The 14,708-nt window shown below is 44.1% G+C and overlaps 1 protein-coding gene across 9 annotated transcripts in view; it reads right to left on the reverse strand.

Moving 5' to 3' along the window:
• The window catches only part of TBC1D16 (TBC1 domain family member 16), a 564,967-nt gene that overhangs the window by 528,529 nt on the left and 21,730 nt on the right, over positions 1-14,708 (reverse strand). For 8 of the 9 annotated variants that reach the window (XR_008849569.1, XR_008849568.1, XM_056550065.1 and 5 more), the window contains exon 2: positions 294-459. The exons of the other annotated variant lie outside the window; for it this stretch is intronic. Coding sequence is in view for 6 of the 8 variants with exons in the window: in XM_056550065.1 (XP_056406040.1) it covers positions 294-299 (6 nt within the window). In the remaining 2 variants the exon portion in view is untranslated. The remainder of the gene's footprint in view (positions 1-293; positions 460-14,708) is intronic. 9 annotated transcript variants of the gene reach the window in all.

Genomic DNA, 14,708 nt, shown 5'->3' on the forward strand with positions numbered 1-14,708 from the left:
CTGTATTTATTTTGCACGATGCCAATTCACATACCAGAATCTTTTTTTAGGAAGGCCACATCTATTCTCTCTAGATTTATTTGGGCCGGTAAGAAACCTCGCTTGAATGCAGCTATTATGGCCAAATCTAAATTAGCAGGGGGTTTGGGATCTCCAGATATTAAAGGATATTATGTATCCACATTGGTATCCTTTTTGCGGCATTGGTGGTCGTCCTCCCCCCCCCCCCCCTTGGGTGAAGATAGAGAGCTTATCGGTTGATCCCTTTTCACTGCATGACGTTTTATACACACCAGCATGGAATGTAGAGGTCCCGACTGTCCGTAACCCTATGGTTCGCGACTCTCTGAGAGTGTGGTCCAGTTACCTATCGAAAGTGAAAGGCCAGGTGGACATGAGCCCCTTGAGCCTACCGTTGACGTTTGTTCAAGCTTCCATAAGGGATATAGACCTGTCAAACTGGATCAAAGCAAATATTAACTCAATTAGATAGCTATATGAGGGGTATGGACTAATGACATTTGGGGACATACAGAAGAAGTACAATCTACCTAGCACTGATTTTTATAAATTTCTTAGAATTCGTCATTTTCTGGGATCATTAAAACGGACTCAGATCTCCATGAATCCTGCCACTCTTACATATCTAGCTTCTCAGATAAAGGGGCTCTCACCACTATATTTATTATACACTCAAACGAACACTTGTAATAAATCTTATCCGCTTAGACTGTGGGAGAGAGACTTGAGCATTGTTATACCAATTGAGGAATGGCAGAGGGCTTTCCGAGGTGTTCACAGGGCTCTGCAGTGTTCCTCACCCATAGAATCAGCTTACAAAACCATTTTAAGATGGTATTTCACGCCGGATAAAGTAGCGCTAGCCTATCCGGGCTCTGCTAATACATGTTGGAGGGGCTGCGACCAGAAAGGAACATTGGTCCACATACTGTGGAAATGCCCTCTCATAAAACCATTCTGGGAGGACTGCAGAGCACTGTTGACAGAGATTCAGAGAGCTAGGGTGCATTGGTCTCCACAGCTGGTGCTCCTTTTTATAGGTGTGCATGAAATACCGCATGCAATGAGGGATTTCTTTTGTATTTTTGTATAATAGCAAAAATAGCACTGACTAGATGCTGGAAGACTGCCTCGATACCTACACGCACAATGGAAGTAGATAGACTTAATATGACCTATGCGTTTGAATACACACTGGCCAGAGGTTCGGGATCTTTAGCTAAATTCCATATCAGATGGTCGGGTTGGGAAGCATCTACTTACAGCATAAAAGTTGATTGAGGGAGTTTTTCTAGCATAAGGGGCAGGGAGAGAAAGTAGCATCCGGCTCCCAAACTGGATAAAATACTGGCTTTATTGGAAAATATTAAAAACCAAACTGGAACATAATGTAGATAAGAACAAACGAAACGCAACCAACGCGTTTCGACCTGTTAACAAGTCTTAATCATGATTAAGACTTGTTAACAGGTCGAAACGCGTTGGTTGCGTTTCGTTTGTTTGTTTCGTTTGTTCTTATCTACATTTGTTCTTATCTACATTATCTGTCAATCTGCAGGGGTTTACATTGTTTCGCAAGGATAGAATGAACAGAAAAGGTGGTGGAGTCTGTCTGTATGTAAGAAGTGGTATGAAAGTCAGTGTGAACGATGCCATAGTGTGTGATGATTCTGAGGATGTGGAATCATTGTGGGTAGAATTACAAAAGGAGGGAAATACTGAAAAAATAATATTTGGGGTAATCTACAGACCCCCTAATATCACTGAAGAGATAGAAGTTCGGCTTCATAAACAAATAGAGAGGGCCGCCCGGGCAGGTACAGTGGTAATAATGGGAGATTTTAACTATCCAGATATAGATTGGGGTCCGGGGTTGGCTAAAACTACAAAGGGGCGACAATTCCTAAATTTATTGCAGGATAATTTTATGGGCCAGTTTGTGGAGGACCCAACAAGAAGTGATGCCTTGTTGGATCTGATCATTTCCAACAACGCAGAGCTGGTTGGTAATGTAACTGTGCGGGAAAACCTTGGTAATAGCGACCACAATATAGTTACTTTTGACTTAAAATGTAGAAAACAAAGACAGGCGGGGAAGGCAAAAACATATAACTTTAAAAAGGCAAATTTCCCTGGGCTGAGGGCTGCACTACAGGACATAGACTGGGGGGAGGTGTTCTCAAATACTGATACAGAAGGTAAATGGGACATCTTTAAATTAACTCTAAATAACTATACAGCTAAATATATACCAAAGGGGAACAAATATAAACGATTGAAACTAAATCCTACATGGCTGACACATGATGTTAAAAGAGCAATAAACAGCAAAAAAATAGCCTTCAAAAAATACAAATCTGATGGGTCAGCGATAACATTTAAACAATACAAGGAGCTTAATAAAATCTGTAAAAATGTAATAAAAACAGCAAAAAATCAAAATGAGAGACAGGTGGCCAAAGAAAGCAAAACTAATCCTAAATATTTTTTTAGATATATAAATGCAAAAAAACCAAGGACAGAGCATGTAGGACCCCTTAATAATGATAATGGGGAGGTTGTCACAGGCGATCAAGAGAAGGCGGAGCTACTGAATGGGTTCTTTAGTTCTGTATACACTATGGAAGAAGGAGCTGACATTGGCCAGGTCAGTGCTGGTAACACATCATGTAATGTACTGAACTGGCTTAATGTAGAGATGGTACAAGGTAAGTTAAGTGATATAAATGTAAGCAAATCCCCAGGACCGGATGGACTACACCCAAGAGTTCTTAGAGAGGTAAGTTCAGTAATATCTGTACCCCTGTTCATGATATTTAGAGATTCTCTGGTGTCTGGTATTGTGCCAAGGGACTGGCGCAAGGCGAATGTGGTGCCAATCTTCAAAAAGGGCTCTAGGTCTTCCCCAGGAAACTATAGACCGGTAAGTTTAACGTGCATTGTGGGTAAATTGTTTGAAGGACTTATAAGGGATTACATACAGGAATACATAGGGGATAATTGTATTATAAGTGATAGCCAGCATGGGTTTACTAAGGATAGAAGTTGTCAAACCAATCTAATTTGCTTTTATGAAGAGGTGAGTAGAAGCCTTGACAGAGGAATGGCTGTGGATATAGTGTTTCTGGATTTTGCTAAAGCATTTGATACTGTCCCTCATAGACGTCTGACAGGTAAGTTAAGGTCTTTGGGTTTGGAAATTTTAGTTTGTAACTGGATTGAACACTGGCTCATGGATCGTACCCAGAGAGTGGTGGTCAATGATTCGTACTCTGATTGGTCCCCGGTTATTAGTGGTGTACCCCAAGGTTCAGTACTGGGACCGCTGTTGTTTAATTTATTTATCAATGATATAGAGGATGGTATTAACAGCTCTGTTTCTATCTTTGCAGATGACACCAAGCTTTGTAGCACGGTACAGTCTATAGAGGATGTGCATAAGTTACAAGATGACTTGGATAGACTAAGTGTCTGGGCATCCACTTGGCAAATGAGGTTCAATGTGGATAAATGTAAAGTTATGCATCTGGGTACTAATAACCTGCATGCATCGTATGTCTTAGGGGGGATTAAACTGGCAGAGTCACTGGTAGAGAAGGATCTGGGTGTACTTGTAGATCACAGACTACAGAATAGCATGCAATGTCAGGCTGCTGCTTCCAAAGCCGGCAGGATATTGTCATGTATCAAAAGAGGCATGGACTCAAGGGACAGGGACATAATACTCCCCCTTTATAAAGCATTGGTACGGCCTCACCTGGAATATGCTGTTCAGTTTTGGTCACCTGTCCATAAAAGGGACACTGCGGAGTTGGAAAGGGTGCAGAGACGCGCGACTAAACTAATATGGGGCATGGAACATCTTAGCTATGAGGAGCGATTAAAGGAGTTACAATTGTTTAGTCTTGAGAAGAGACGTTTAAGGGGGGATATGATAAACGTATATAAGTATATTAATGGCCCATACAAAAAATATGGAGAAAAACTGTTCCAGGTTAAACCCCCCCAAAGGACGAGGGGGCACTCCCTCCGTCTGGAGAAAAAAAAGTTTAGTCTCAAGGGGCGACACGCCTTCTTTACCGTGAGGACTGTGAATTTATGGAACGGTCTACCTCAGGAACTGGTCACAGCAGGAACAATTATCAGCTTTAAAACAGGATTAGATACATTCCTGGAACAAAATAAGATTAATGCTTATGAAGAAATATAAAATCTCATCCCTTCCCCAATATCGCGCCACACCCCTACCCCTTAATTCCCTGGTTGAACTTGATGGACATATGTCTTTTTTCGACCGTACTAACTATGTAACTATGTTCCAGTTTGGTTTTTAATATTTTCCAATAAAGCCAGTATTTTATCCAGTTTGGGAGCCGGATGTTACTTTCTCCTCTGCCTAATTGCCGCACCTGGGAACACGGCCCTTGCCTCATTCCGAGTCTTCCAACTGGAGAGGTGTGTTACCATATACATGATCTGGGTCTGAGAACTATAACGGTGAGCTGAATTTTTCCTATATTTTGGCAGGGAGAGAGCCTCCTACTGGGGATACCAGAATATAGATGCCTACTAAGAAGCATATCTTTGACATAAACCTTTACAAACTATAGAAATTAGCATTTAAGCTCATTGTGACACATGTTCCTAAAAGTAGCAAAGCACGACTTGAAAATGAAGATTAAAACAGCAGTGAAGGCTTCCCAGTAAGTTATGATAGAGGAAAAAAAGACGGACAGATTTGTTGTATACTGTTAATGTTGCATTCTGTAATTTGTGTGCACCTGGCCCCAAACAGTTGGGGGATACAGGGAGATGACAGCGTCGGAATACTTGCTGATATATGTTTATGTAACACTGTGGTTACTTGTTTCTTTTAGGTTTTAAAACCAATAAAAAACTATTGAAAGTAAAAAGTGCCCCTTGCCCCCTTTCTGTGGCCCCTTGGCACAGAAATCCCCAGGGATAGCTTTAGGTAAGGACAGGTTAGGGTTAAAAATGTAAAATTTTTTTTCGGCGTACCTCAGTGGGTGTCCGTGGGTCCGTAGCACCTTTAGCTGCATGACCCCGGCCCAGCTGGGTCGCTGCGGTCTGCCGCCAGCTTTTTTTTTGGCGCAGCTTTTTTTTTCTCCCTAAGCGTGTGCGGACTCTCTTAGTTATAAAAGAGCGGTCCGCCACCGTTTGTTAAAGCCCACCCACCGCTGATCAGTCCCGTAGTACTGATCAACTTTTTTTTTTTTTTGTGGTGCCGGCGCTTTTTTACACGTTTTTTTTGCACCCATAGGAGGTCCGTGCCACCAGTAGCAGGCGTGTGCTGTGTGGCCGGACCATACCTGTGTGTGCAGCCTGTCCCACCGCTGTCTGTGATTTATCACTGATCAGCGTTTTTTTTTTGGTTCAGGCTTTTTTTGGGCGCAGGGCTTTTTTGCGCTAGAAGTCCCTTTTTTTTTTTTAAAGTCCCCTTTTTATTTTTTTTTCTGTTAGGGCGGGTTAGTTTAGTTAGGTTAGTTTAGTTAGGTTAGGGCGGGTTAGGGAGGTAGTATCGCACCACACCACACCCAGCACACACACCAATAAAGTTTTCCCCCCCACACACACACACACCCGTATCCCCATTAGAGTAGGGAAATGGCCCGCAGAGCGTTTTCGGCGGAGGAGGCATATGCCATAATTGCCTCCGACATCGAGAGCGGCTCAGAGGACGATGAAGACCCCACCTTCCTTATTTCATCGTCCTCCTCATCATCTAGTTCTGATGATGAGCCACCAAGGCGGCGGAGACGCCGCCATGCGGTGCCGCAAACCTCCTCTGCCCTTGATCCTGTGCCCCATGCTAGTATGAGTCCCCCTGGCGCTCATACTAGTGAAGCCCCCCTCGTACCGGAGAACTTGACTGGGCTCAGCCAGCAGACCACGAGCCCGTGATTCCTGAGTTTGTTGGCGACTCAGAAATCAAGATTAACATCGCCGGGTTCACTGAAAAGGACTTTTTCGGTCATTTTTTCAGTGACGACTTTGTTAATCTAATGGTTACACAGACGAATCTGTAGGCACAACAGTTCGTCGCCGCTAACCCGGGCTCACTTTTAGCTAGACCCGGCGGCTGGACTCCAGTCGATGCAGCCGAAATGAGGACCTTTTGGGGCCTCGTGTTGCATATGGGTCTAGTTAAAAAACCCAGTGTCAGGCAATATTGGAGTGGGGACGTCTTTTACCAGACACTCCTCTACAGTATGGCCATGGCACGTTCCCGGTTCGAGGCCATTCGGAGATGTTTGCATTATGCTGATAATGCGGCATGTCCCCCCGAACTGATCCCGCGTATGATCGCCTGTATAAAATCAGGCCGGTCATCAATCACTTCGGGGCCAGATTTTGGGAGGCCTATGTCCCTGGAAGGGAGGTCGCTCATCAGCTTTAAGGAGAGACTCAGCTTCCGGCAATAAATCTCGACCAAGCGAGCGCGGTATGGCATGAAGATGTATAAACTTTGCGAGAGTACCTCCGGGTAAACTTGCAAGTTTATGGTGTATGAGGGACGAGATTCCCGCATTGAACCCCCAGATTGTTCCCCCACTCTGGGTGTTAGCGGGAAAATCATTTGGGGCCTTTTGCACCCATTGCTAGATAAAGGTTACCACCTTTACGTGGATAACTTTTATACTAGTATCCCTCTCTTCACATCCCTCGCCGCCAGATCCACGCTTGCTTGTGGGACAGTCCGGAAGAATCAAAGAGGCCTTCCTTCCTATCCCCTGCAGACTCCTACCCCCCGGGGTGAGTCCCATGCCTTTCCCATGAGAACCTGTTGTTGGTCCAGTATAAGGACAAGAGGGATGTCCTTATGCTCACCACAATTCATGGGAATGGCAGCACCCTTGTCCCTGTGCGAGGTACCGTGGGACCAGTCCTCAAGCCTGATTGTATTCTGGACTACAATCGGTATATGGGGGGGAGGTGATCTTCCTGATCAAGTCATGCGGAAAACAAAGATATGGTACAAAAAAGTTGCGGTCTACATGGTACAGGTTGCCATGTACAACTCTTTTGTACTGTACAAGAACGCTGGCAACACAGGGACATACCTGGAGTTCCAAGAGGAAGTTCTAAAGGCCCTCATCTATGGTGACCGCCAAAGAGCGGGTCAGAGCACCTCTGGAACTTCAGGTCCCCGGATTGTCCCGGGCCAACACTTTCCAGGTGTGATCCCCCACACTGGAAAGAAGGGACGATCTCAGAAGAAATGCAGAGTGTGTCGCAAGAGGGGGATTCGGAAGGACACCACCACTCAATGCGACACTTGCCCCGATCATCCGGGCCTCTGCATAGGCTGCTTCAGGGAGTATCACACTTCCATGGAGTACTACATTTTCCGTCCTTTGCCCTAATTTTCATTCCCCACAATTCGACTCCAATGTACCAGTCCAGGGTACATTGTCTTCCAAATTTTATACCAACCCCCCCCCCCCCCCCCCCCCCCCAAAAAAAATGAATAAAAAAATTCTCAATACCCCCCAATATCTTTTTTTTTTTCTTCTTCCCCCTAAAAAATGAGTCATGGGACACAGAGTCAACAGCATTGGAGGTTTGCAGTTGCCTCAAATGCGCAACGCTCTCTCTCCCCACCTGAGTGGGTTGTGCATTTGAGGTAACAGAATAGGGACGGCCCCACACATCCCCTTCCCAGAATGATGATTCAGAGTATAGGGTTTGGGGCGGGCATCATTTTTACTTTTGGCTGTACTCTGGGTCATCATTCTGGGAAAATAATTGGCATATCAGTACTAAAATTGCAATTTTCTTCCCCCCATAGTACTCTTCATCCATTCCTGGAAAATAAATGAAGGGAACACCCGTCTGTTCCAAATCTCCACTTCACCCTATACACCTTCCCTAGGGGGTGTACTGTTTGTAGTATTCTCACAAATGGGTGTTCCTTTCTTGTATTTTCCTCTGAATGTATGTAACTGTTAGGTCTGTAACAAACATCCGCCTCAAATGCAAAGAGTTCTCGCTGAGCTCTGTCATATTTCCAGGCGACAACTCGGAGTCACATGTTAGTTGTTCCCAGCAAAAATTAAGCAGAGCATAGGTTGAAAATTGCAATTTTCAAAAGCTACCCTTCATCCATTCCTGGAAAATAAATTTAGGAAACACCTGTGCGTTAGAAATGTCCTCTTTACCCCTATACCCATTCCTCAGGGTGGGTACTTTCTGTAATGGTGTCACATTTGGGTGTTTCATTTTTGTATTTTCCTCGGAATGTATGTAACCGTCAGCTACTGATATGCCATAGGCCACAAATACAAAGTGACCTCTATGACTTCTGAGCCTTGTTGTGCGCCCGCCCAGCACGTTACCCTATATGTGGATGTATTTTTATAGTCAGGGGAAAAAGCCCTCCAAAATTTGTAACCCAATTCCTCATATTACCCCTTGTGAAAATTTTAAAAATTGGGTAACCCCAGCATTTTTGTGGAAAAAAAATCAAATTTTTCAATTTAGGCCCACTTTTCAAAAAACCTGTGAGGTATTTCCCATTGTACCCCTTGTTACGTTCATTGAGAGGTGTAGTTTCTAAAATGGTGTCACAAATGTTTTTTTTTTTTTTTTGCTGTTGGGGGCTTTATAAATGCACATGACCCCCAACTTCAATTTCAACAAAATTTTCACTCCTTCCATTCTGAGCATTGCAGTGTGTCCACAGAGCAATTTACATCTACATATGGGGTATTTTTTTCTCAGACGAAGTTGTTCTACAAATTTTGGGGGCCTTTTGCCCTATTACCCAATGTGAAAATGAAACATTTGGGGTAAAACTATCAATATAGTGCAAAAAAAATCAAATTTTTTACTTTTATGGCCCACTGTTCAAAAAACCTGTGAGGTGTAAGTACTCACTGTAACACTGTTACGTTCCCCGAGGGGTCTAGTATCCAAAATGTAATGCCATGTGGGTTTTTTTTTTGCTGTCCTGGCACCACAGGGGCTTCCTAAATGAGGAATGCCCCCAGAGCAAAATTTGCTTCCAAAAAGCCAAAATGTGACTCCTTCTCTTCTGAGACCTGTAGTGCGCCAGCAGAGCACTTTTTACCCCCCTATGGGGTGTTTTCTGAATCGAGAGAAATTGGGCTTCAAATTTTGGAGGGCATTTTCTGCTATTACCCTTTTCAAAAATGTTAAATTTTGGGGAAAACAAGCCTTTTAGGTAAAATTTGGCACATGGCCCCTGACTACCATTCCAAACAAATTCATTCCTCCTCTTCTGAGCATTGTAGTTCGACCGCAGGGCACTTGGCGTCCACACATGGGGTATTTCCATACTCAGAAGAAATGGGGTTGCAAATTTTGGGGGGTATTTTCTGCTATTAACCCTTGCAAAAATGTGAAATTTCGGGGAAACACATTTTAGTGAAAATTATTATATATATATATTTTTTTTTTTACATATGCAAAAGTTGTGAAACCCCTGTGGGGTATTAAGGTTCACTTTACCCCTTATTATGTTCCCCAAGGGGTCTAGTTTCCAAAATGGTATGCCATGTGTTTTTTTTTTGCTGTTTTGACACCCTAGGGGCTTCCTAAAGGTGACATGCCCCCCAAAAACCATTTCAGAAAAATGTTCTCTCCAAAATCCCCTTGTCGCTCCTTCGCTTCTGAGCCCTCTACTGCGCCCGCCGAACAATTAACATAGACATATGAGGTGTGCGCTTACTCAAGGGAAAATTTTCTCCTTTTACCCCTTGCAAAAATTGACACCTGTCTCGGGAAACGCCCAGTTTAGAAGCATTCCTGGGCGTTTCCTGAGACAGGTGTCATCAGAGAGGATTTAGACAGAAAAGAACAACCTTAACTTCAGAAGCTCATAAGTACTGAAAGGATTAAGATTTAACCCCTTAACGACGCAGGATGTATATTTACTTCCTGCGCCGGCTCCCTGCATCATATCGCGGCGGTCCCGGCGCTCATCAACGGCCGGGACCCGCGGCTAATACCACACATCGCCGATCGCGGCGATGTGCGGTATTAACCCTTTAAAAGCGGCGGTCAAAGCTAACCGCCGCTTCTAAAGTGAAACTGAAAGTGACCTGGCTGCTCAGTCGGGCTGTTCGGGACCGCCGCGGTGAAATCGCGGCGTCCCGAACCGCTGATCGGACACCGGGAGGGTCCTTATCTGCCTCCTCGGTGTCCGATCGACGAATGACTGCTCCGTGCCTGAGATCCAGGCAGGAGCAGTCAAGCGCCGATAATGCTGATCACAGGCGTGTTAATACACGCCAGTGATCAGCATAGGAGATCAGTGTGTGCAGTGTTATAGGTCCCTATGGGACCTATAACACTGCAAAAAAAAAAGTAAAAAAAAAGTGTTAATAAAGGTCATTTAACCCCTTCCCTAATAAAAGTTTGAATCACCCCCCTTTTCCCATAAAAAAAAAAATAAAACAGTGTAAAAAAAAAAAAATAAACATATGTGGTATCGCCGCGTGCGTAAATGTCCGAACTATAAAAATATATCATTAATTAAACTGCACGGTCAATGGCGTACGCGCAAAAAAATTCCAAAGTCCAAAAAAGCGTATTTTGGTCACTTTTTATACCATTCAAAAAATGAATAAAAAGTGATCAAAACAAAAATCATACCGATAAAAACTTCAGATCACGGCGCAAAAAATGAGTCCTCATACCGCCCTGTACATGGAAAAATAAAAAAGTTATAGGGGTCAGAAGATGACATTTTTAAACGTTTACATTTTCCTGCATGTAGTTATGATTTTTTCCAGAAGTGCGACAAAATCAAACCTATATAAGTAGGGTATCATTTTAACCGTATGGGCCTACAGAATAATGATAAGGTGTAATTTTTACCGAAATATGCACTGCGTAGAAACGGAAGCCCCCAAAAGTTACAAAATGGCGTTTTTTTCCGATTTTGTCGCACAATGATTTTTTTTTTCCGTTTCGCCGTGCATTTTTGGGTAAAATGACTAATGTCACTGCAAAGTAAAATTGGCGACGCAAAAAATAAGCCGTAATATGGATTTTTAGGTGGAAAATTTAAAGGGTTATGATTTTTAAAAGGTAAGGAGGAAAAAACGAAAGTGCAAAAACGGAAAAACCCTGAGTCCTTAAGGGGTTAATAGAAGTAATTTACAAATCTGTTTAACTTTCTGGAGCCAGTTGATATATATAAAAAAGGTTTTTCCTGGAATACCCCTTTAATGCTTCAAGTGAAATTGGTCAGATGTGTTTTTTTTTATTTGACTATGCTACAGGGGCTGTAAAGTTAGTGTAGTTCATAATATAGTGTCTGTACCTGTGTGTGACGGTTTTCTGACAATTCTTATGTGATTTTCACCCCAATATTTATTTTTAACAGCATACAAAATGGTTGTTGTCTCAGATTTCTCCCAGGTTGAAATGTGGCCGAGACCTGACTCACTAGTCAGCTGATGACAGGGAGCCTGTCTGCTTTAACCCCTTAAGGACAATGGACGTACTCCTACGCCCCCGTTTCCGAGTCCTTAAGGACCGAGGACGTAGGAGTAGGTCCTGTCCATTCCTGGCCCCCCGTCACTAGCCGGAGGGGAGCCGGTGGCCGATGCCTGCTGAAATCGTTCAGCAGGCATCGCGGCATATCGCCCAGGGGGGTCATTATGCCCCCCCATGTCGGCGATGGCCGCAGATCGCTGGACAATTCAGTCCAGCGATCTGCGGCGATTCCGGGTCAATCGGGTCTCCGGTGACCCGGAATTACTGGCTGATCGGGGCAGTCAGAGACGGCCCAGAACAGCCATAGACAGCGGGGGTGAGGTGGCACTGGTGCCACCTCACAATCGCCCTGATTCGGCGGCCGATCTCCCGGCCGACCAATCAGGGCGCCTGCTGCGGGTGTCACTCCCGCAACCCGCTCCGCCCCTCTTCCGGAGGACGTGAGCGGGTGTGGGACGTGCACCCCGGGTGCTGGGGACCCCGATCCCCGGCGTGAATGTTGGGATCGGGGCTCCAGGAGCAGCGGCGGCAGCGGGACTGACCTGCGCGACGTGGATCGTTGGAGGTGAGTGACAGCCTCCTGCTGTTGCTTAGCAACAGCTCCCAGCATGCAAAAAGGGCATGCTGGGAGCTGTAGTTATGCAACAGGAGGAGGCAGACCACCACAATTCCCAGCATTCCCTTATGGGCATGCTGGGACTTATGGTTTTGCAACAGCTGGAGGCACATTTTTTCTATGGAAAAGTGTACCTTCAGCTGTTGTATAACTACAACTCCCAGCTTGAACAATCAGCTAAATTGCATGCTGGGAGTTGTAGTGGTGCATCTGGTGGTTGCATAACTACAACTCCCAGAATGCTCGTTGGCTGTTGGTGACTGCTGAGAGTTGTAGTTTTGCAACAGCTGAAGGCACACTGAGTTAAGTAGTAAACCAGTGTGTCTCCAGCTGTTGCATAACTACAATCCCCAGCATCCCCAGCCAAAGTAGTATGCCTCCAGCTGATGCATAACTACAAGACCCAGCATGCCCTTCCGCTTTCCGTACATGCTGGGGGTTGTAGCTTTTGCAAAAGCTGAAGGCACACTGGTTGCAAAACACTGAGTTTGTTACCAAACTCTGTGTTTCACAACCAGTGCGCCTCCAGCTGTTGCAAAACTACAACTCCCAGCAGGCACTGAGACCGTACATGCTGGGAGTTGTAGTTTTGCAACAGCTGGATGTTACCCCCCCCCCCCCAATGTACTCACATGGGCGGAGGATTACAGTAAGTATCCGGCGGTAAATTTTCTGCCGCAGCTCAAACTGCCAGCGAGAAACTACTGTGAACCCCGCCCGTGCGACTGTACCCTAAAAACACTACACTACCAAAAAATAAAATAAAAAAAGTAAAAAACACTACATATACACATACCCCCTCCCCTCCCCAATAAAAATGAAAAACGTCTGGTACGCCACTGTTTCCAAAACGGAGCCTCCAGCTGTTGCAAAACAACTACTCCCAGTATTGCCAGATAGCCGTTGACTGTCCAGGCATGCTGGGAGTTTTACAACAGCTGGAGGCACCCTGTTTGGGAATCACTGGCGTAGAATACCCCTATGTCCACCCCTATGCAAGTCCCTAATTTAGGCCTCAAATGCGCATGGCGCTCTCACTTTGGAGCCCTGTCGTCTTTCAAGGCAACAGTTTAGGGTCACATATGGGGTATCGCCGTACTCGGGAGAAATTGGGCTTCAAATTTTGGCTGGTATTTTCTGCTATTACCCTTTTAAAAAATGTAAAAATTTTGGGAAACCAAGCATTTTAGGTAAAAAAAATGTTTTTTTTTACATATGCAAAAGTCGTGAAACACCTGTAGGGTATTAAGGTTCACATTACCCCTTGCTACGTTCCCCGAGGGGTCTAGTTTCCAAAATGGTATGCCATGTGTTTTTTTTTTGCTGTCCTGGCACCATAGGAGCTTCCTAAAGGTGACATGCCCCCCAAAAACCATTTGTCGTTCCTTCCCTACTGCGCCCGCCAAACAATTAACAGACATATGAGGTATGTCCTTACTCGAGAGAAATTGGGTTTCAAATACAAGTAAAAATGTTCTCCTTTTTACCCCTTGCAAAAATTCAAAAATTGGGTCTACAAGAACATGCGAGTGTAAAAAATGAAGATTGTGAATCTTCTCCTTCACTTTGCTGCTATTACTGTGAAACACCTAAAGGGTTAATACACTTACTGAATGTCATTTTGAATACTTTGGGGGGTGCAGTTTTTATAATGGGGTCTTTTATGGGATATTTCTAATATGAAGACTCTTCAAATCCACTTCAAACCTGAACTGGTCCATGAAAAATAGCGAGTTTGAAAATTTTGTGAAAAATTTCTAAATTGCTGCTGAACTTTGAAGCCCTCTGGTGTCTTCCAAAAGTAAAAACTCATAAATTTTATGATGCAAACATAAAGTAGATATATTGTATATATGAACCCAAATTTTTTTTATTTTGAATATCCATTTTCCTTAGAAGCAGAGAGCTTCAAAGTTAGAAAAATGCCACAGCTGGAGGCACCCTGTTGGGGAATCACTGGCGTAGAATACCCCTATGTCTACCCCTATGCAATCCCTAATTTAGTCCTCAAATGCGCATGGCGCTCTCTCACTTCAGATCCCTGTCGCATTTCAAGGAAACAGTATAGGGCCCCATATGGGGTATTTCCGTACTCGGGAGAAATTACACTATAAATTTTGGGGGGCTTTTTCTCCTTTTACTCCTTATGAAAAGGAAAAGTTGGGGTTTACACCAGCCTGTTAGTGTACAAAAAAAATAAAAATAAAAAATGTTTTACACTAACATGCTAGTGTTGCCCTTTACTTTTTATTTTCACAAGAAGTTAAAGGAAAGAAAAGACCCCCAAAATTTGTAACGCAATTTCCCCTGAGTACGGAAATACCCCATATGTTGGCGAAAAATTATCTGCGGTCGCATAACAAGGCTCAAGAGTGAGAGCGCACTATGTACATTTGAGGCCAAAATTGGAGATTTGCACAGGGGTGGCTAATTTTACAGCGTTTCTGACATAAATGCAAAAAAATAAATACCGACATGTGACATCATTTTGGAAACTACACCCCTCACGGAACATAACAAGGGGTATAGTGAGCCTTAACACCCCACAGGTGTTTGACAAATTTTCGTTAAAGTTGGATGGGAA

This window comes from Hyla sarda, chromosome 13 (genome assembly GCF_029499605.1).
Source record: "Hyla sarda isolate aHylSar1 chromosome 13, aHylSar1.hap1, whole genome shotgun sequence".
In the NCBI taxonomy this organism is placed as follows: Eukaryota; Metazoa; Chordata; class Amphibia; order Anura; family Hylidae; genus Hyla; species Hyla sarda.